This window comes from Anas acuta, chromosome 24 (genome assembly GCF_963932015.1).
Source record: "Anas acuta chromosome 24, bAnaAcu1.1, whole genome shotgun sequence".
NCBI lineage: Eukaryota > Metazoa > Chordata > Aves > Anseriformes > Anatidae > Anas > Anas acuta.
In genome coordinates this window covers 1,689,221-1,709,835 of record NC_089002.1, presented here as the reverse complement: position 1 = coordinate 1,709,835, position 20,615 = coordinate 1,689,221, and the positions used below count along the sequence as shown (strand labels likewise).

Below are 20,615 nucleotides of genomic sequence, written 5' to 3'. Positions count from 1 at the left end.
AGCCCCCCCCGGTGCCCCCCCCGGTGCCCCCCCCGGTGCCCCCCTCCTGGGCGTGGGGCCCCGGAGCCCCGGGGGGGGCCGCCCCTCCCCCACCCTTCCGCTTCCCCCCGCCGCTTCCTCCCGGTCCGTGCAGCACGCGGCGGGGGGCGGGGGGCGGGGGGGGGCCGGGGGTTCCCCCATCTCCGGCCGGGATGGGGGGGGGGGGGGGCGGGGGTCTCCTGGCCGGGGGGGGGGGCGTCGGTCCCGGTCCTGATCCCGACCCCGACCCCGCGCTGCTCCGGGGCTGGGGGGGGCCGGACACCGGGGGCAGCGACCGCCGGCCGGAGGCAGCCCCCGGGCCGCCCCCAGCCCCCGCCCGGAGCCCCGGAGCCGCCCGACTCGGGGGGGGGGGTAGGGGGGGGCCGGGGGGAGGGCCGGGGCCGTCCCGGGCGCGGTGGTCGGCGGGGGCCGGGCCGGGGGCGGGCCGGGGGCCAGCCGGGGCGGGGCGGCGCTGCCTGCCCGGGGGGCGCTGGGGCTCCCGGTGGCGGCGCCGGGGCGGCTCTGACAGCGGCGCGGCGCCAGCGGGCGGCGGAGGCAGCCCCGACGGCCCCGACGGCCCGGCCATGTCGGAGCCCGGAGCCCCCGCGGCCGGCGACAAAGCGCCCCGGCTCCAGGTGGGGGCCCCGGGGCGACCCCCGCTGCCGGGGGCACGTCCCCACCGCGGCCGCCCGGTGCCCGGTGCCCGGCGCGGCTCCCCCCCCCCCCCGGGCAGCCCCCGGGGCCCCCCCGGCTCACGCCGCTCTCTCCCTCCCGCAGGACCGGGTCCTGGGCGGGATGCGCTGGGGCCGCCTCCTGGAGCCCCTGGGCTTCGTCAAGGTGCTGGAGTGGGTGAGTCCCCCCCCGCCCCCAGCGCAGCGGGACCCCCCCGGCCCCTTCCCCGGCACCCGTGGGTGCTGCCGCCCCGCAGCCCCCATCCGGCCCTAACCCCAAGCCCAGATTTGGGGTCCCCCCGTTGCTTTCCAAAAGCCTGCGGGACCCTCCCCCCCCCCAGGGACCCCACAGTCCCCAACCCACCCGGATCCTCCCCCACCCCAGCGGCTGCGGGCGGGGGGACCCCAAACAGAGCTTCTTGGGGGGGCTCCGGGTGTGGGGCCGCTCGGCCGCTTGGGTTCGGGCCCCGCGGCCCCCCCGGTGACCTTGAGCAGGTGGCTTCACTTGGCCACGCCGGGGGGGACGGTGCCATCGGGGTGCTGGGGCCCCCTCCTTCCCATGGGGTCTGGGGGGCAGCGGGCGTGCAGGGAAGGGGGCGGAGGGGGGGCAGCGAGCCCCAAGAGGGGGCACCCTGGGCATGGGGGGGGGCAATTCCATGGCCCCGTCCCCGCCGTGCTATGAATGGCTCCGGGATTGTATTTCAGGGCCGCGGGGAGGGCGGCATTTCTGCAGCACGGCCACGCAGTGGGCAGTGGGCTCCGGCACTGGGGACACTGAGGCACGGGGCAGCCCAGCCACGGGGCCCACGGGGCCGCGGCCACGCACCTTGGGGTGTCTGCTGCCCGAGGGGGCTTCTCCCACAGTGCTGACCCCGCAGCTCCGGAGCGTCCCCCCGGGGAGGCACCAAGCACCCCCCGCCTTTGTGGCTGCTGGGCAGGATGAGGCCCCCCCTGCAAGGGCAGCCTGAAACGGGATGCGGGTGGAAAACCCACGGAGAGCGAACGGGGGCAAAGGCCCCACTGGAGTGGGGCAGCGCGGGGATATCCCGTGCTGGGGGGGTGTGGGGCAGCCGGGAGCGCTCCTGCCCCGGCGAGGAAACTCCCGTGGTGGTGGCGGGAGCTGCCCAGTGCCCCCACAGCGTCCCCTGGCCGGGTGGCTTCCCCAACGCTGCCGACATCTTCCTGGGATGGGACGCTGCCACCCCCAGGGCAGGACGGGCCACGGGGTCCCTCGGTGGGGATGCTCCTGGTGTCTGTCCCCCCCCCGCTGCCCCGTTTCGCCCCCGTTTCGCCCCCCGCCCGGCGCAGGCGGCAGCCCGGGAGCTGGCGCACGCGGCCGACAGCTGCGGGGTGGCAGCGCGCCCTGCCCGCCGCGGCCGTGACTCAGCGCCAGGGGGACACCCGGCCAGCTGTGGGGTCCGGGGGGGGTCCCCAGGGTTCTGTGCGCCCCCCGACCGCTGCTCCCCTCTTCTTGCAGCTCTTCGCCATCTTCGCTTTCGGGGCGTGCGGCTCCTTCAGCGGCGAGACCGGGGCGACGGTGAAGTGCAACGGCGAAACCAAGGAGATGAGCGCCATTTCTGTGCAGTTCGGGTACCCCTTCAGGTGAGGGGGGTGAAACTGGGGTGTCCCCCAGTGAATGTAGCATGGCCCCGCAGAGACCTCGATGTGGCCGGGGGGGACACGGGGTGCTGGCTGGGGGTTAAACCCTGTCCCCAGCACTCAGTGCTGGCTGTGACTCTGTGGCTGTGGCACTGTAGCCAGGAAGGGGCCACATCCAGCAAGGATCCCTGCCCAGCACAGGGATTTGGTGCATTTTGGGTGGATGTGGGATTTTGTCCACCCCATCGGTGATGGCTTAGAAGTGCAAGCTGCTCTGGAGGAGCCTCCTCTGCTGTGTCACGCAGGAGCTCAGGCGTGGCCATGGGAGCTGCTGGGTCTCCCCGGTACCAGGGCGCATCCCTCTGTGAGGGCCCCGTCCTCCTGCTGGCGCCGCATCCCGTTCCCGTAGGGATCTTCATTAAGCAGCGAGAGCGAGGAGGGAGCCGTGCCAGCCACAAGCTGCAGCATTAGCCCCTTCCCTCGGTCAGACCTGGCTGCGGTCCATGCCCCGTCCTCCTCCCCTCCATCCTTCAGGGATGCCCCAGAGCAGTTATTTTGGGCAGCAGAGCTGTCCCCGGCACACCACCCATTCCTGGGCCACCGGCATCACCCCGCCGCTGTCCCCGCACCCAGGTTATACCAGATCCCCTTCGAGATGCCGGACTGCGAGGGCGAATCTGAGACCCGGACCCTGCACCTCGTCGGTGACTTCTCCGCTCCCGCCGAATTTTTCGTGACCCTGGGGGTCTTCTCTTTCCTCTACACCATGGCAGCTCTGGTGCTCTACCTGCGCTTTCATTCCCTCTACGGCGAGAACAAGAAGCTCCCCTTCGTGGTAAGGTGGCTGCGCCCCGGGGCCGGATCCTGCCCCACAGCCGGCGCTGGCCAGGGAGGGGGCTGAGCCCGGTGCCTCGTCCCGGCAGGATTTCTGCGTCACCGTCTGCTTCGCCTTCTTCTGGCTGGTGGCGGCGGCCGCGTGGGGCAAGGGGCTGAGTGACGTGAAGGCGGCCACGCGCCCCTCCAGCCTCATCGCCTCCATGAGCGTGTGCCAGGGCCAGGACGTGGTGTGCAACGCGGGCGCCACGCCGGCCATGGGGCTGGCCAACATCTCGGTGGTGAGGGCACGGGGCGCGGGGGCTGCGCACACCACGCGCACACACACACGGCAAACCTGTGCACACGAATTGCAAACCTGCGCGCACACGTTCACACAGAAGCACACAGCCACGCCGTGCGCACACACGCACGCACACACACGCATGCACAGCCGTGCCCACACACACACGTGTGGGATTCCTGAGCTCAGCCGGGAGAGGGCAGTGGGAAGCTGTCACACACACACTCTGCAGCTGTGCTCCTAACGGAGCCTGCTGCTGGCACGGGACGGGGGGCCCCTCCTGCACCCCCTGCCCCCGGGGACAGCACGGACCCCCCCAGCCAGACGGGTCCCCGGGGCAGGCGGTGGCACCGCAGCCCCTGGCATGGCAGTGGGGGACACAGGAGGTGCGTGGGGCTGGGTCACCCCTGGGTGCCCCATGCCGTGGGTCTCTTCTCTCCCTGCAGCTCTTCGGCTTCATCAATTTCCTGCTGTGGGCCGGGAACTGCTGGTTCGTGTTCAAGGAGACGGCGTGGCACGTGCAGGCTGCGCCCCGCGACAGCGCGGCCGAGCAGGGAGCCATCGACAAGCAGTAGCCCCCCCGGGGTGGCAGCGGCATGGGGACGCGGGGGGGGGGACGCTTGTCCCCGGGGGACCCCTCGCACCGGCCACCAGCCCGGGGACGGGGACGGGGTGCTGCGGGCCCCGGGGGCGTGGGGGGGCGGCTGCTGCAGAGACGTGCGCCCCCAGTTGGGGGGGGCACGGGGTCGGGGCATTAACCGCTGCTGTCTGGCTGTATTTGGGGTCCGGGCGTCCTGCTCTGCACCCCACGTGTCCGCTCCTGTGTGGGGGCGCATAAAGGTCCTGGGTACCCAGCTCTGTGTGGGGTGCGTGGAGCCCCCCCGTGTCCGGCTCTGTGTGGGGGTGTTCGTGGCACGGCTGCGGGGGGTTGGAGCGCCGGGGGGGGGCTCAGCTCCGTGTGAGGGCACGGCCGGCACCTGGGGGCCCGGCTCCCTCGGGGGATGTCCGTGAGCCTGGGGGGTACTCTGGGGGGGGGTATCCCCGAGCAGGGGGGGCAGCTCCCTGTGGGGCTGTGCCCAGCGCCCCGTGCGGGTGCGTTTCACGCCCCGGGGGCCCGGCTGTGCATGGGGCCGGGTCCCTATGGGGCCGTCCTTATGCGGGTCCCTCCCGGGCTGTGTGCGCGCCCTGGGGCGCAGCCCCCCGCGGGGGCTCCCCTCGCAGCCCCGGTGCCCGCCCCGGTGCCCCCCCTCCCGGACGCGCTGCCCGGGGCCGTGCCGGGAGCCGCGCACCGACCGCGGGCACCCGCCCGGCACGGGGCTCGCCGCCGGCAACCGGGGCCCGGCGGGAGGTTTGGGGGGGGGGGGAGGTGTGGGGGGGGTCCGGTGCCCACCCCCCCCTGTCCCCGCGCTGCCCCCGGGAGCCCCGGGGCGGGGCCGGCGGCGGGACTACACCGCCCGTGGGGCCGCGGGGCGGGCGGGGGCGCGCGGCGCATGCGCGGGGGCGCGCGGGGCGGGGGCGGCGGCGGCGGCGGCGGCGGGGGGGGCGCGCTCCCGCGGCGGCGGCGGTGGCGATGGCGGCGCGTGGGCGCGCGGCGGCGGCGATGGCGGCGGCGGAGCGGCGGCTGCCGAGCCTGGACGAGTTCGCGGGGCAGAGCTGGAGCGCATGGGTGGAGCGGGCCGGGCCGCCCGCCGACACGGGTGAGGGGCGGCGGCGGGGCGGGGGGGGGCACCGGGGGGCTGGGGGGGGCGGGGGGGGGGGGGGCCGCCGGACGGGGCCGCGCCCGTCGCCCGCCCGCTCCCACCCCCCCCCCCTCCCCTCTCCCCACCTCCCCCCGGTCCTAGCGCCGCCGCGCGGCGGGCACCGGGCGGAGGGCACCGGGCGGCGGGCGCCCCGCACCGGGCGGCGGGCGTCCTGCAGCGGGCACCCGGAGAGGAGCGGAGCGGGAACCGGGCACGGCGGGGACACGGGGAGGCGGGCACCGGGCACCGAGAAGGGCTGCGCGCCCGGCAGGGAACCGAGACCCCGGTACCGGCACTGCCCCGATCGGCTCCCCCGCTCCAACTGCACGGGCTCGGCTGGACGGAGCTGGGTGCCCAGTATGACACAGCTGGACAGCACTGGGTGCCCAGTATGGCACAGCTGGGTGACACTGGGTGCCCAGTATGGCACGGCTGTGTGACACTGGCCAACACTGGGTGCCCAGTATGACACAGCTGGGTGATACTGGACAGCACTGGGTGCCCAGTACGGCATGGCTGGGTGGCACTGGGTGCCCAGTATGGCACAGCTGGGTGACACTGGACGGCACTGGGTGCCCAGTACTGCACAGCTGGGTGGCACTGGGTGCCCAGTATGGCACGGCCATGCAGGACACCACACAGCACATCCCAGTGCTGGGACAGCCACCCGGTGCAGCCAGCAGGGCCGTGTGCTGCTGGCACAGCTGGTGGGGACACGGGTGGCACTGGCCACCTACCGAGCGTGTCACAGCCGGGCAGGCTGTCCCCAGGAGCCCCCATGTCCGCAGTCACTGCAGGGCCCAGCACCTGATAGCAGGGTACCCCCGCGGTGGCTTTGGGCACCAGCCTCTGTCTCGGGTGCTCTCAGTGGTCTCTGCCCCCTCCCCTTGTGCCCAGGAGCCCCTCCCTGCTGGTGCCTGTTGTGGTGCCATGGCCACTGCCACCCCCTGTCCCCAGCCCTCGTGGGTCCAGGCCTTGAGCAGCTGAATGTCACCCACCGGGTGCCACCCTGAGCCTGGAGGGGGGGTAGGGGATGGGGGGCCACGGGTACCCCACGGCATCACCTGATCCCGAGGTCAGCTGAGGGACCCGTCCTCGTGTAATTTTAGCTCTTTTCATCATTTTGGGAGTGCTGGCTGGTGTTTGCCAGCCAGGGGACGTGGTGGCAGTGCTGCTGGGGAGGGCTCGGTGGCTGCAGCTGCGGGGCTGGGGACAGGGCAGGGCTGGGGACAGGGCAGCACCCACACCTTGGTGCCCGGTGCTGGCTGTGGGATGGGGCAGACGGGCGCTGAGGCCGGCACGGCTCGTGACAGCGATGGCTCTCCAGCAGGAGCCACCCACTCACTGCAGCCCAGGTTTTACCCACGGAGGCAATGAGTGGCGGAGCCAAGAGCAGCTCCCGGCCCACGGCACCCTGGGGTCCTGAGCTCTCTCCACGGATGGGGCCGGCAGCCGTTGGGTGCTGCTGCAGGACCCAGCCCAGGTGTGCCGCTGATGAGTTTTGGTCCCCAGCAGGGTTGGAGCCGGAGGAGAGCAGCAAGAGCGGGAGCAAGAAACTGGACGCCATGACGCTGATTAAGGAAGGTAAGCTCCCCGCTTTGGGGAGAAAAACCATGGTTTTGGGACCACGCGTGCCCTGAGGCCCCTGACCAGCCTCTGCCCCGCAGACATGTCCATCTTCGGCCACTGCCCGGCGCACGACGAGTTTTACCTGGTGGTCTGCAACCACTGCAGCCAGGTGGTGAAGCCCCAGGCCTTCCAGAAGCACTGCGGTAAGTGGGGGCACGGGGAGGGTGGGGGGGGGGCCGCAGCCCCCTGCAGCGGGCTGACGGTGGGCCTTTCCCTGGCAGAACGGCGCCACGGCCCGCTCAGCAAGCTGTACGCCCGTGCTGCTGCCGGCACCCCCAAGTGCCACGCCGTCAACGGGCAGCCGGTGGCCAAGGCGCTGCGGGAGAAGCCGCCGGGCGCCCGTGGCCGGACCCAGCCGCTGCCCGACAAGGCGCAGAAGGACAACCTCTGGTGAGCAGCCGGGCCGCGGCACGGCCCCCCCGGTGCCGCCGGGCGCCTCTCACCGGCCCCTTCTCTTCCCAGCTTGTTCATGCCTGTGGTGAACCTGGAGAAGATCCCCAGCCTCCCCAAGCCGGACGGGCATGGGATCAAAGTGCCCCCCAAAGCCCTGCCCGCGCAGCCTTCCTCCAGCTCCAAAGACCCCCCGGGGAGACCCTCCCCGACAGCGCCGCAGAAAGAGCCCCCGGTGCCGGCTGGGGTCGGGGGGGACTCGGCGCTGCCCGCCGCCGGCCCCGTGCACAAGCCAGAGAGCGTGCCCGCCCCGGGGGAGAAGGAGCCGGGCGCCTGCAAGCCGCCCCCCAGGTCCCACAAGAAGCCGGCGCGTGAGTCCCGCTTCCCCGCCGGCCGCGGGCGGGGGGTGCCGGTGGGGGCCGCGTAGCTGCGGGCCGTGGCGCGGGCTCCCAGGCCGGGTCCGGCTGCTCGGCGGCTGGGTTCGGCGCAGCGGCGGGGTAGGTAACCTCGGCGGCTCCGTCCCTCCGCCCGCCCGCGGAGGAGCCGCGGCGGCCCCTGACGGCGGCCCCCCCGTTCACCCGGCAGGTCTGGGGCCCCCCGCCGCGGGGGTGCCCGGAAGAGCTGCGTGCGGCGCGGGAGCCGCGAGCCCTGCGCCGTGAGCAAGAGCGCGAGCCAGGGCTGAGCCCCGCGAGCGGGACATGGACAGAGGCTGCGGCGCTCGCGGGCACTCTCAGGCTACAGTGAGCGATGCCACGGCACAACCTAGGCGCAGGCCGGGGGCCGGGGGGGTCTCGCCCGGCTCCGGCGGGGAGCCCGGTGCTGATCTCACCGGGGGGCTCAGGCAGCGCGGGAGCCTCCACCGGGGCTGGCAGAGGCGGCGGCAGCCCGGTCGTCGTGCGTGGCTTAGCCCCGCGCCCCCCTCAGCCCCCCCGGCATCCCACTGCCTCGCTCTGCCCGCAGGGAAGGAGTGCGACCTGAACAAGCAGTGCGGCGTGCTGAACCCCGACACCAAGAAGATCTGCACCCGCCTGCTGACCTGCAAGGTAGCGCCTCGGCTGCCCTGGGCGGGGGGATGCCGTGCCTCCCAGAGGGTGTCCCCCACCTCGTGTGACCCCCCCTGTCCCACAGATCCACTCCGTGCACCAGCGCCGTGAGGTGCAGGGCCGCGCCAAGGACTTCGACGTGCTGGTGGCCGAGCTGAAGGCCAGCTCCCGCCGGGAGTCCCCGAAGGAGAAGAGCCCGGTGAGGAAGGAGCCGCTCCCCGAGCGCCCGGCCCCGGCCGCCCCCGCGCTGCCGCAGCCCCCCGCCGTCCCGCCCAGCGCGTCCCCCTGCCGCGCCAGGCCCCCCCACTCCCACTGCCCACCCCCCAGGTGAGCGCCCGCCGTCCCCACCACCGGCATCAGCCCCGGCCGTGCCCGGTGGCCGCGGCTCTCACCGCCCCTCTCCGGTGCAGGGCCAGGCTTTCCTCCGACAGCGACCCCGAGGAGGGGGACGCGGGGCTGTTCCCCTTGCCCCTGCCCAAGGGGGGCAGCCGGGGGTCCAGCGAGGAGAGCGAGGAGGAGGGGGCTGAGGACGCCCACCGCCCCGACTGCCATTACGCGGCACGCCCGCCGCGGCCACAAGCGGTGAGTTTGGGGGGTGCCTCCTCGCACTGCTGCTGCGGGTGGGCTTTGGGGTGCCCACCCTGACGCCCCCCACCCTGTGCCCTCCCCCTCCCCAGTTCTGCACCTTTGGGAGCCGCTTGGTCAGCCCGGGCTGCTACGTCTTCAACCGGCGCCTGGACCGCTTCTGCTCGGCGCTGGGCTCCATGCTGGAGCGGCACCTCAGCTCGCACATGTGGAGGTGAGGGGGGGCCGGGGGGCATCCTGCCGGCCAGCGTGGCGCTTTGGGAGGGACCCAGGGGTGCCCAGGGCACCGAGTGGGGCCAAAGCTGCAGGGCGAGGTCTGTGCGGGGGTGCTGTGTCGGGGCCCATCCTCTTATATCTTTATTGATGACTTGGATGAGGGAATTGAGCGCACCCTCAGTAGGTTTGCAGCTGGCACCAAGCTGGGGGGAAGAGTCAATCTGCTGGAGGGCAGGAAGGCCCCGCAGGGGGAGCAGGACAGGTTGGGTCAATGGGGACGAGGTTCAACACGGCTCGGTGCCGGGTCCTGCACGTTGGCCACAACAACCCCACACAGTGCTATGGGCTTGGGGCAGGGTGGCTGGAAAGCTGTGCAGAGGAAAAGGACCCGGGGGTGCTGGTTGATGGCTCGCGTTCAGGTGAGCCAGCAGCGTGCCCAGGTGGCCAAGAAGGCCAACAGCATCCTGGCTTGTGTCAGGAACAGTGCAGCCAGCAGGGCCAGGGAGGTGATGGTCCCCTTGTATTCTGCTCTGGTGAGGCCGCACCTCGAGTGCTGTGTTCAGTTCTGGGCCCCTCACTACAAGAAGCACATCGAGGCCCTGGAGTGTGTCCAGAGCAGGGCTACGAGGCTGGGGAAGGGCCTGGGACACAAGTCCTGTGAGGAGTGGCTGAGGGCACTGGGGGGGTTTGGGCTGGGGAAGGGGAGGCTCAGGGCAGAGCTCATTGCTCTCTGCAGCTTCCTGAGAGGGGTGGGGAGCTGGGGGTCCCATCTGGGCAGGGAGCAGCAATTTGGGAGTCCCTCTCACCATCTCCTGTCCCACCCCACAGGAAGATCCCCCCGGCCGCCGAGCCCCAGCTCCACACCGCCCCGGCGCCCCCCAGCCCCGCCGCCTCCCCCTGCGGCCCCGCCGCCCCGGCCCCCCCGCCCCACACACGGACACCCCCAGTCCCTGCCGGCCCCCGGGACAGCCGGGGCTCCGCCAGCATCAACTACACGGTGGGGTCCCCGCACGCAGCGGCCGCCTGCAGCCAGCCGGAGTGCGGGGGGGGCGGCAGCCAGTCCATCACCTCCCCGCTGCCGGCCAACATCCCCTCGCCCTCCTTCAGCAAGTTGCCTTCCACCAAGGCCAGCAAATCCTCCCGGGCCAAGGAGGCGGCGGGCAGCACGGAGCCGGACGCTGTCGCCCGCAAACGCAAGCAGCCCCTGGGCGCCGCCGCCAGCCCCCCCTACAAACGGACCTGCCCCGGGGACGGGGCGAAAAGCAAAAGTCCCGGCTGCCAGGTCTCGCACCCCCCCGGCAAGACGAAAGCCACCCCGGTGTCATCGCCTGCCACCGCTGCCCTCAATGGCTCGGTGTGCACCGGCGGCCGGCTGAAGCGGGGCCCCCCCCCGGACTGCCACGTCCCCCCCAGCACCACGCCGGAGCCCCAGGGCTCGCCGCTGCATGGGGCCGGGGTGCTCCCCCCACCCCCCCGCTGCATCTCGGAGGACGAGGCCAAGAAGCGCAAGAACACGGCCACGTACTGCCGGCCCGGGAAGCCCAAGCACGCCGCCCCCCCGCCAGCTCCCCCACCCGCCCCCGGCCCGGCGCCCCCTGACCCGGGCTGCTCCGTCCGCAGGAAGAAGCCGGGGACCCCCCTGGGCTTTGAGGAGAAGCGGAGCGCCCTGAAGGTAGGGCTAAGGAGGGGTGGGGGCGCTGGAGGGGTCCCCACTCAGATCTGGAGGGCGCGAGGGGGTTTTTGGGGTGCCCCCAGGCATATTAAGGGCCACAGGGGAGCCGAGCAGCATCAGCTGGGTCGCACGGGGCAGGGAAATGGGGGGACCCCACAGGGCCGCCGGCACCCATGGGGGATGGGATGGCACCTACCTCCTCCTGGGGCTCGGGGCCACTTGCGTGTGTCCCTTCTATGAGGGGCACCCTGGTCCTGGTTGGGGGACACCATGGGGACAATGTGGTATGGTGGGGGATGGCAGGGGAGATGCCGTGCTGATGCCATCATCCCTATGTGGGGGACACCATGGGCACCCTCTGGGGACATCCGTGTCCCACGTTGGGGATGCCACAGGGACTCTGGGGATACCCTGGCCCCAGGCTGGGGATGCCACGGACACTCCTAGGGGACACCCATGTCCCAGACTGGGGGTGCTGGCACCAGGTAGGGGACTCCATGGAGGACACCGTGGTCCTAATGGGTTATCCTGGTGCTGTGGGGCTGCCCTCGGGGGGTGGCCGGCACGGGGACCCTCTGGGGACATCCTAACCCTGGGGAGGGTTTGTCGTGGGGATACACAAACCCTGTGTGGGGGACACCACAGGGATGCCCTGTCCCTAGGTGGGGGACACCATGGGACAGGGGTCACCCCGTGGCTGACCGCCGCCTCTCCCTCCCCGCAGTCCAAAGCCCATTAACGGAGGGGCCGGGGGCTTCCATCACCGCCCGGGGCTGCTGTGCGCCATGGAGCCCCGCGCCGCCGCCAGGAAGCACCGAAAAGCTGCCGAGGGGAGAAAAACACAAGAGGAGAAGAAGAAGATGAAAAAAAAAAACCTCCAGAAAAATACCTCAAGACTCTTTGTTCCTGTTCCGTTGCTGCTAACCCAACCCCTGGGGAGAGGAGGTGGCCGCGGCCGGGGGTCCCGGTGCAGGAGCGGCCACGGGGCCTCCACGGGGCCACCGCCGGCTGCGGATATTTATAAGAATTCCTATTGCTGTTTTTTTTTTGGTTGATTCTTTTTTTTTTTTTTAAAAAAAAAAAAAAAGGAAAAAGAAAATCCGTATTGCACAGGGTGCCTGGGGCCGGGCCCGGGGGTCCTGGGGGGGTCACCCGGAGGTCCCCGCGGTGCCAGGGGTGGCTGCTGGGGACGTGGCCCCCCAGGAAGGCGGCGCCCCCGGGAGCCGAGCGGGGACGGGGCGGGGGGGCCCCGGTTACTGCAGGGGACGAAGGGGGGGGGGGCGCGGGGGCGTCCCCCGGAGCCCCGCGGTGTCGCTGTCCCCGCGCCGCAGCCTCCTGCGGATGGGCAGACCCCGCCCCAAGCCCCGCCCCCATCAGGTAAGACCCCCCCCCTCCTGCCAGGCCCCTCCCACCGACCCCCCCGCGGCTTGGCCCCCCCCCGCCCGGGGGTCCCTGGGGTGCTGGGGGGGCCCTGGGGGGGTCGCGGTCTCGGCGCGTGGCAGCAGCAGCGGGCGGGGAGCTCACGTTTATTGTCACCGATGCAGCAGCGCGGCCAGGGGACAGCACAGGGGGAGTGGGGGGGGGGGGCTGGGGGGGGCAGGCAGGGGCTGGGGGGGTCCCCGGCCACGGGACCCCCCCGCGCGTGGGGCGGCGGCGTCACCACCCCGGGACGGGACCCCGAGGGGGGCGCCGAGCGGGGTCTGCTCCTGGCTCTGCACTGAACGGGGGGTGGCACGGGGGGGGGGGGGACCCCGAGGGTGGCCGTGCCCCGAGCCCCCCCGGTGGTCTGGGTGGCAGCTGTGGCCTTGGGGACATGCTTCCCGGGGGGGTCATGCGTCGCGATAAACATGCGGGGGGGCAGCGCCATGGGGAGGGGGGGCCGGGACCTGGCTGCTGGCCCTGGGGTGCCTGTGCAGCGGGGGGGCAGAGGTGGCTCCGTGTCCTTGGGTGCCGTCAGTGGGGGTCCTGCGGTGCGCGGACCCCCGGAGGGGCTCCAGGTCGCGCCGTCCCCGCCAGAGTCCCCGTGTCCCTTGTGTTCGGCGTGGCGGAGGCGACCTCTGCGGAGCCTGGGGCTGCGATGCACGCAGCGGGGGGGGCCGGCCGGCTGTCCTTCCTGCACCCCATCCAGCACGGACCAGGGGAAGGGTGCTGGGGGGGGGGGCACCGGGGTGGCCCCCCTACACCACGATGGGGGTGTCCGAGAACACCGAGCTGACCGAGTCCGGGTCCGACAGCTTCCTCTGCGCTCGGGGACCCTCCCGTGCTCCCGCCACCGCCACGGCCGGGGGGGTGCCCCCCGCTTTGAACCTGCCGTTCTGCCCCCCTGGAGGGGCGCGGGGCCCAGCGGTGCTGCGGGGCTGGGGGGGCTCTCCGGCGGCGTGGTTGGGGGTGGCGCTGAGCACGGAGGAGTTGAGGCTGTCGTCACGGGGGGCCGGCGTCTTGTCGGCGCCGCGGCAGCAGCAGCGGCAGGGGGTGAGGTACAGGTAGATGAGCACCAGCACCACGCTCAGGATGCAGCCCACCAGCGTGGTGTAGGCGGTGTTGAGGCCGTCGTGGGGGCCGTGCAGCGTGAAGTTGTGCACCAGCAGCTCCACGTAGAGCGTCTCGTTGAGCGCGGGGCCGGCCACCCGGCAGGCGTAGGTGCCGGCGTCCTCGGGGCGCAGCGCCCGCAGCTGCAGGCTGCCGTTGGCCAGCACGGCCGCGCTGCCGTTGCCGGCCTCCTCCGGCACCCCGCTCGCCGCCCGGCGTCACCCAGTGCCGGCTGTGCGCCGCCCGCAGCCGGCTGTCACAGCCCAGCGTGACCGTGTCACCCAGGTGCGCCTCCAGCACGGCCTCGCGCGCCTCGCTGCAGTTGAGCAGCTCGCGGCCGGCCAGCGCCAGGATGCTGACGGGCACCCCCGAGTCCTGCGGCAGGCACCGCAGCTCCTCCTGGAAGTCCAGCACGGCGCTGAGGCGGCGGCGCCAGCCCCGGGCCACCAGCTGGAAGAGCGGGCAGTCGCAGGCCAGTGGGTTGCCGTGCAGGTAGAGGCGGTCGCGCAGCCAGGCCGGCAGCGCCTGCAGCTCGGCCACGGGGAGGCTGCGCAGGCGGTTGGCCGAGAGGTCGAGCAGCGCCAGCTGCGGCAGGCGGCTGCCCTCGCGCAGCAGCTCCAGCGGGAAGCGGGCGATGTGGTTCTGGCCCAGGTAGAGCTTGCGCAGCCGGCCCAGGTTGTCGAAGGCGGTGCGGTCGACGGCGGCGATCTCGTTGTTGTAGAGCAGCAGCACCTCCAGCTCGGCCAGGTCGCTGAAGAGGTTCTCCTCCAGCGCCCGCAGGCGGTTGGAGGACAGGTCGAGGTGCCGCAGGTGCGGGACGTGCGCGAAGGCCTCGGTGGACACGAAGGCCAGGCCGTTGTGGGACAGCAGCAGGGCGTGCAGGTGCGCCAGCCGCCCCGGCGCCCAGTCGGCGCGCAGCCGGCTCAGGTTGTTGTGGCTCAGGTCCAGCACGGCCGTGAAGCGGGGCAGCGGCGCGGGCACGGAGCTCAGCACCGCCTGCGAGCAGCTCAGGATGTTGGAGGCGCAGACGCAGCGCTGGGGGCAGCTCCCGCCCGCCGCCCCCGCCGCCAGCGCCAGCACCGCCAGCAGCGCCCCCGGCCCCGCCATGGCCCCGGCCCCGCCGCGGGGATGGGGACGGGGCCGCGGGGGCTCCTGCGGCCCGGGGTCACGGCGCGGGGTGGCTGCGGCCCCCCGGTGTCCCGGCAGGTGCCAGGCCCCGCTGCCACCGGGCGGCTCCGGGCTCCCGCTGCCTCCCCCCCACCCCCCCCACACCGACCGGGCCCTTCCGCGCCGCTCCCGGTGCCCCCCGCGCCCCCCCCCGCCTCAGCCCCGCGCCGCGGCCCCGCTCCCCCCGCGGCGGGCGGGAGGATGCCCGGCTCCCCCCCACCCCCCCCTCACCCACCCCCCCCTACCGGGCGTTACCGGGGCCCGGGGCCGGGCCGGTGCCGAGGAGGGCAGCGGGGGAGGCCGGGCCGAGGCACGACGACGCGAACCGGGCCGGGCCGGGCCGAACGGGGCTGAGGCGAGGAAACCGAGCGGAGCGGGGCCGAGCAGAACCGGGCCGGGCCGAACGGGGCCGAACGGGGCCGAACGGGGCCGAACCGGGCCGGGCCCCGCGGGGCTGCAGCGCCCGCCCCGGGACAGAGCCTGGGGGCGGCCCCGGCGCGGCGGCCCCCGCGCACGGCGGCTCCTGATTGGCTGCCGCCGCGCCGCACGCGGCCAATGGCAGCGCCGCCCGCTTAACCCCTCGTGGGCCGCGCCCCGCCCCCAGCCCCGGCCCCGGCCCCAGCAGCACCCATCAGACCCTGACCCTGACCCTGACCCTGACCCTGACCCTATGCCAGCCCCATCCCATCCCTGGTCCCATCCCATCCCCATCCTATCTGCATCCCATCCCCATGCTGGCCCCATCCCCATCCCATCCCATCCCATCCCATCCCCATCCCATCCCCATCCTATCTGCATCCCATCCCCATGCTAGCCCCATCTCATATCCCCATCCCCATCTCATATCCCCATCCCATCCCACCCCATCCCATTCCATCCCAATCCCATCCCCATCCCTATCCCTGGTCCCACCCCATCCCATTCCCATGCTATCCCCATCCCCACCCCATCCCTACACCATCCCATCCCATCCCATCCCATCCCATCCCATCCCATCCCATCCCATCCCATCCCCATTCCATCCCATCCCATCTCATCCCTATCCCTGGTCCCACCAGCACCAGCACAGACCCCAAGGTCCTGGCCCGCATCCCTTGGTACCAGCCCGACCCCCACCGTACCAGCCTGAACCCCGCAGTGCTGCCCCAGACCCCCCAGTCCCCCCCCAGTTTCCCCAGTCCCGCCCCCATCCTGGCAGCACTGGCCTTCAGCAGGCCACTTGCCACCCCCAGGATGAGTTGGGGACCCCCTGCCCTGGGACCCCCCTGAGGGGCACCCTTGGGGCTGCTGTCCCTGGCCAGGCAGAGGGTGACCCCCTTTCTCCCTTTCCCCCTTTCCCCCTTTCCCCCCTTTCCCCCCCCTCCCCGATGTGCACAGTTGTTTCTCTGCCTCCCGGGCGTATTTTTAGATGCAAACATTTGTGCCGTTTTTTTGGGTCCAAAATTAGAGGGAAAGGAGCTGGAACAAACAGCGCCGTGATGATGCAGCTTTTTATTTGCAGGGGGGGGGGCGGGGGGGGGGAGTAATTAAAGGGGAGCTCCTGCGAGGCACAGCGGGGTGTCCCCGGGCTGCCCCTCACCCTGTCCCCCCCCCCGCCCCCACTGCCCACTCCCTGCCCCACTTGGGGTTTCTGCACCCGTGCGCACGCCCCGAGCCGGGTGACACCAATGCTGCCCCCCCTGCCCCCCCCCTGCCACTGTCCCCTGCTGCTGGACCGGGATTTTTGTCCTTTGATCGTCCTCAATTTCTCTGCCATAATCCCGATGCTAATCCCTGCCCTGTGCCCGCTGCCAGCCCAGCCCCCCCCCCGCACTGAGCCCCCCCGAGGCAGCCTCACCTCCTGCCCCCCCGTGCCTCAGTTTCCCCGCCACAGCATGGTCCGGGGGTGGGCCTGGGGTCTCCCCCCCCCCCTTGAAGCACCCATGTGTGGGGGGGCTGCACGGCCCCGCTGCGGGCACCCTGCTGGGGGGGATGCTCCCGGTGCCTTCCCAGCTCCGGGATGGTTTCGGGGTGCTGGGCCTGGCCCTGCTCCTCCGCACACCCAAAATGCTGGGGTGCTGGGGGAGGGGGGGGGAGCAGCACGGCCGAACCCCCGCCCGCACCGAAGCACCACCGGGGTGCCGCTGGGTTATGTGGGCAGCCCAGTGCCGGTGCCGGTGCCGGTGCCGGTTCACACGAGGTCCTGCGTTCCTAATCCGGTGCGGCCAGGTTTATTTCGGGTGCCCGTAGCCTAGCAATGCGCACGTGACCGCCGGGCCTGCGGCAGGGACACGGTGCCCGCTCGCCGCCTGCCCCCGGCACGGCCGCCACGCCACGCGGCCCCACGCGACGCCCACCCACCCGCACGTCCCGGGGGGGGGACGGGGCCCAGGGCACTGCCGGGGGAAGCTCGCGGCCTGCGGAGGCCTTCAGGGGGGTGCCAGCCCCCGGGGGGTGGGGGGGACGCCCCCACGTTGCAAACTGCTGGCTGGGCACCTGGGGAAACTGAGGCACAGCACGCGGCGGGGGCACCCCCCCCCCCCGTCCCGGTGGCTTCATCGCTGAACTGGGAGGAGGTGACGGGGTGCTGGGAGGGGGGGGGGGCAGGGACAGGTGCCCTGCAACCTCCCCAGGTCCCTCACCCTGCTGGCCCTGTGCCCCTGCACCCGTCCCCATCCCCGCTCTGTGCCCCCCCCTTGATGAAGCTGCCCCATGGGCCCGGATCCCCCCCAGGTGCCCCCTGCACCCCCTTACCCCGTGCCTGCCCCTTTGTCTCCCCCCGTGCCCCCAGGGGCTTCCGTCTCCCAGTTCCCCCAGTGCCTCCAGAGCCCTCCCCAGCACCCAGCCTTGGGCACTGCCCCCCCACACCCCCACCGGGACCACCCCGGTGCCACAGAGACCCCCACCTCACAGAGACCCCCCCCAACCTCACAACACCCCCCATCCCCTCAGCGACCCCCCACCCTCAGAAGGGACCCTCCGGGCCAACAGTGCCCCCCCCGCCCCCACGAGGACCCCCCAGCCTCGGGGGGGGGCTGGGGAAACTGAGGCACGGCCGATGCTTGGGGCCACAAGCGGGGCCGCTTCCCCCCCCACCCCCAAACCCCATCCCCTGGGGGCGTTGGGCAGAGCCGCGACGCCCCCCCCGAGACCCCGCAGATGTGGGGGGCTCGGCGGGGCCGGGTCCCCCCCCCGTGTCCCTGCCCGGGGCCCGGTGGTCCCGGGGAGCGGCGGCGCGGGCGGGAGGCGTTTAGGACCCAGCAGCCCGGTTGGTGCGGGAGCATCCCTCGCCGCAGCGGCTCCAGCACCGGCCCCGGCCCCGAGCATCCCCGCCCGGCTCCGGCCGGGGGCCCGTGGAGCCCCCCCCGGGGTAGGTGCCGGGGCCGCGGCGGAGCGATGCCGGGGGGGGGGGGTCGGGGAGGCAGGGCTGGGGGCGGTGGGGGGGGGGGGGGCGGTCAGGTGGGGGTGGGGGCACCCCCTGCACCCCCGTTCCATCACCGGGGGGCACCGGCTGGTCTCGGGGACCCCCCCACACCCTGCACCGGAGGAGCACCCATGGGTGGGGAGGGGCGGGGGGGGTTTTCCGGAGGGCCCCCGCCCCGGTCCCCACTCTCTCCGGGCTGTGTTTGGTGTGTGTGTGGGGGGGGGCACCCCTCTGGGACGGGCAGGGGGTGTGGGGGCACATGCGGCCCCCCCAGGTGAGGGGGGGACCCGAGCACCCAGGACCTGGTGTCCCCAAGCCGGTCCCAGCACAGCCACGCACGGTGCCCAGGCTCTGGGCAAAGGATGCAGGTGGGTGTTTGGGGATGAAGCAGGGGACTTTGGGGGGTTTAGCCCCAGAATCGCTCATTTTTCAGGGGAGCAAGGGTTTTCCTTGGAAAAGGGGTTTGGCGGGGGGGTCGTGATGTGGGGGAACCCAGCAGTGCCCAGGGTGCGGGGGGCTGCACTTGGGAGTCAGAGCGGAGCTGGGACACCCGCCTGGGGTCTCACGGGCCCCAGTTTGCCCCCAGCATCCCCGCTGTGCCACGCCGCTGACGCCTTCCCCTTCCCCGCAGGCACGCGGCTCTGCCCGGCGGAGAGGAGCGGGGAGATGAGCGGGGCCGGGGGGCACCCCTGGGTGCACTGAGTGCCACGGGCTCGGCAGGACCCATCCCGCACCGGCACAGCGGGGCCGGGAGATGGCCCGGAGCCGGTGTCGGGCGTAGGGCGGCGGAGATGTGAGCACCCAGCGATGCCCCGCGGCCCTGCGCCGGAGGCCCTGAGGATGGGCGATGGGCCGGTGAGCGCAGCGGCACAGCATGGAGCCCTCGCTGCCCGCCCCCTGGGCCTGGAACGGCTCTAGGGCGGCGCGGGCGCTGCAGCCCTCCCCGGGCCCCATGCCCCCCAACAGCACGGCCGACGGCAAGCCCAAGGACGTGGCCTCCAAGTCGGTGGGGCTCTTCTTCATGCTGCTCATCGACCTGACGGCCATCGTGGGCAACGCCGCCGTCATGACCGTCATCGTGAAGACGCCGGCGCTGCGCAAGTTCGTCTTCGTCTTCCACCTCTGCCTGGTGGACTTCCTGGCCGCCCTCACCCTCATGCCGCTGGAGATGCTCTCCGGCTCGTCCATCTTTGACAGCCCGGTTTTCGGCGAGGCCATGTGCCGCGTCTACCTGTTCCTCAGCGTCTGCTTCATCAGCATGTGCATCCTCTCCATCTCCACCATCAACGTGGAGCGCTACTACTACGTGGTGCACCCCATGCGCTACGAGGTGCGGATGACGGTGGGGCTGGTGGCCTGCGTGCTGGTCGGCGTCTGGCTCAAAGCCGTGGCCACCTCCCTCGTGCCCGTGCTGGGCTGGCTGTCCCCCGACCGCCCGCCGGTGCCCGCCGGCCGCGGCTGCTCCTTGCAATGGAGCCGCGGCCCCTACTGCAAGTTCTTCGTGGTCTTCTTCGCAGCCTTCTACTTCCTCCTGCCCCTCCTCATCATCGTGGTGGTCTACTGCAGCATGTTCAAGGTGGCGCGGGTGGCCGCCATGCACCACGGTCCCCTGCCCACCTGGATGGAGACGCCGCGGCGGCGCTCCGAGTCGCTCAGCAGCCGCTCCACCATGGTGACCACCTCGGGGGCCCCCCGCACCACCCCGCAGAGGACGTTCGGGGGGGGCAAAGCAGCCGCCATCCTGCTGGCCGTGGGGGGCCAGTTCCTCTTCTGCTGGCTGCCCTACTTCTCCTTCCACCTCTACACGGCCCTGAGCGCCCAGCCCTTGGCGGGGCCGGCGGCCGAGACCGTGGTCACCTGGCTCGGCTACTTCTGCTTTACCTCCAACCCCTTCTTCTACGGGTGCCTCAACCGGCAGATCCGCGGCGAGCTGGGCCGGCTCCTCACCTGCTTCTTCAAGCAGCCGCCCGAGGAGGACCTGCGGCTGCCCAGCCGCGAGGGCTCCATCGAGGAGAACTTCCTGCAGTTCCTGCAGGGCACCGGCTGCCCCGCCGAGCCCCGGCCCCGCCTCGACACCCCCAGCCCCAAGCGGGACCAGCCCCCCGTTGACTTCCGCATCCCGGGACAGGTCGGCGAGGACGGGGCCGAGGGGCCGGAGCGGCGCGGTGCTGACGGGACCCACGCGCCCGCGGCCGCCCCCGTCCCTGTCCCCCCAGGGCTGTAGCGTCCCCGCGGTCGCGTTCGGCTCAAACACGGCTGCACGGGGACGGCTGCCCCGCTCCGCTCTGCTCTGCGTGCTTTGGGGTCTCACAGCACTCGGGGGGTTTGGGGACGTCCTGGGGGTGCTCCCTCCTCGTGCCCCGTGCCCCCACCCTGGGGTGCGCGAGGCCTCCGGGCTCCCCAGGCTGGGGGGGGGGGTCGCGGCCCTGCGGGCAGGTCCCGGGGGGGCCCCGTGCTGCAGCCCAGCCCCGGCTCTGGGGTCCCGGGGGGTCCTGGGGCGGTCCCGGGGGGGTCCCAGGGGGGTCCTCGGGGAGGAGCGGGGGGGAATCCCGGCCCCGCTGCCCCACGCCCCGTCCTCGGCCTCCTCCCCGTGCCCCGGGGAGCTCGGGGCCGGGCCCCCAGCGCCTGACCGGGGGTGTGGGGGGCGTGGGGGGGCTGCCAGGCCCCTCTCGGCCTGGGGACTACAACTCCCGTCGTGCCCCGCTGCCCCCGGGGGCGGAAGCGCAGCGCGTGCCCCTCGCTTCCCGTCGTGCCCCGCGGCCCCGGGCCGGAAGCGGCGCGCTCCTCCCAGCTCCCGGCAGGCCCCGCGCGTAACGGTCGCGGCGGGCGGGCGGAAA

The 20,615-nt window shown here is 73.0% G+C and overlaps 4 protein-coding genes across 6 annotated transcripts; 3 read left to right on the top strand and 1 right to left on the bottom strand.

The window, feature by feature from the left end:
• The first annotated feature begins 36 nt into the window (after positions 1-36).
• Positions 37-4,259, top strand: SYPL2 (synaptophysin like 2). 2 transcript variants are annotated; one of them, XM_068659624.1, is made up of 6 exons: positions 37-123; positions 796-867; positions 2,167-2,291; positions 2,922-3,123; positions 3,212-3,403; positions 3,852-4,259. In XM_068659624.1, exons 2-6 carry the CDS (start codon positions 814-816, stop codon positions 3,978-3,980), a joined length of 702 nt encoding a protein of 233 aa, XP_068515725.1. In that variant the 5' UTR covers positions 37-123; positions 796-813; the 3' UTR covers positions 3,981-4,259. The 2 variants fall into 2 exon arrangements, with proteins under 2 accessions (XP_068515725.1, XP_068515723.1); XM_068659622.1 differs by lacking the exon at positions 37-123 and adding an exon at positions 438-653.
• A 633-nt stretch (positions 4,260-4,892) lies between these two features.
• On the top strand, positions 4,893-11,721 carry ATXN7L2 (ataxin 7 like 2). 2 transcript variants are annotated; one of them, XM_068659619.1, is made up of 11 exons: positions 4,893-5,102; positions 6,657-6,728; positions 6,812-6,916; positions 6,995-7,163; positions 7,236-7,534; positions 8,124-8,206; positions 8,292-8,533; positions 8,617-8,788; positions 8,884-9,005; positions 9,836-10,679; positions 11,404-11,721. In XM_068659619.1, exons 1-11 carry the CDS (start codon positions 4,976-4,978, stop codon positions 11,416-11,418), a joined length of 2,250 nt encoding a protein of 749 aa, XP_068515720.1. In that variant the 5' UTR covers positions 4,893-4,975; the 3' UTR covers positions 11,419-11,721. The 2 variants fall into 2 exon arrangements, with proteins under 2 accessions (XP_068515720.1, XP_068515721.1); XM_068659620.1 differs by having other exon boundaries at positions 4,894-5,102; positions 6,660-6,728.
• A 468-nt stretch (positions 11,722-12,189) lies between these two features.
• AMIGO1 (adhesion molecule with Ig like domain 1) lies at positions 12,190-14,878 on the bottom strand. Its single transcript, XM_068659621.1, is given in 2 exon segments — positions 12,190-13,408; positions 13,410-14,878. Coding segments are annotated over 2 exon segments (1,458 nt in total). The 5' UTR covers positions 14,316-14,878; the 3' UTR covers positions 12,190-12,856.
• Positions 14,879-17,477: 2,599 nt separating this feature from the next.
• On the top strand, positions 17,478-20,274 carry GPR61 (G protein-coupled receptor 61). Its single transcript, XM_068660179.1, has 2 exons — positions 17,478-17,724; positions 18,410-20,274. Exon 2 carries the CDS (start codon positions 18,653-18,655, stop codon positions 20,000-20,002), a length of 1,350 nt encoding a protein of 449 aa, XP_068516280.1. The 5' UTR covers positions 17,478-17,724; positions 18,410-18,652; the 3' UTR covers positions 20,003-20,274.
• Positions 20,275-20,615: the final 341 nt, after the last annotated feature.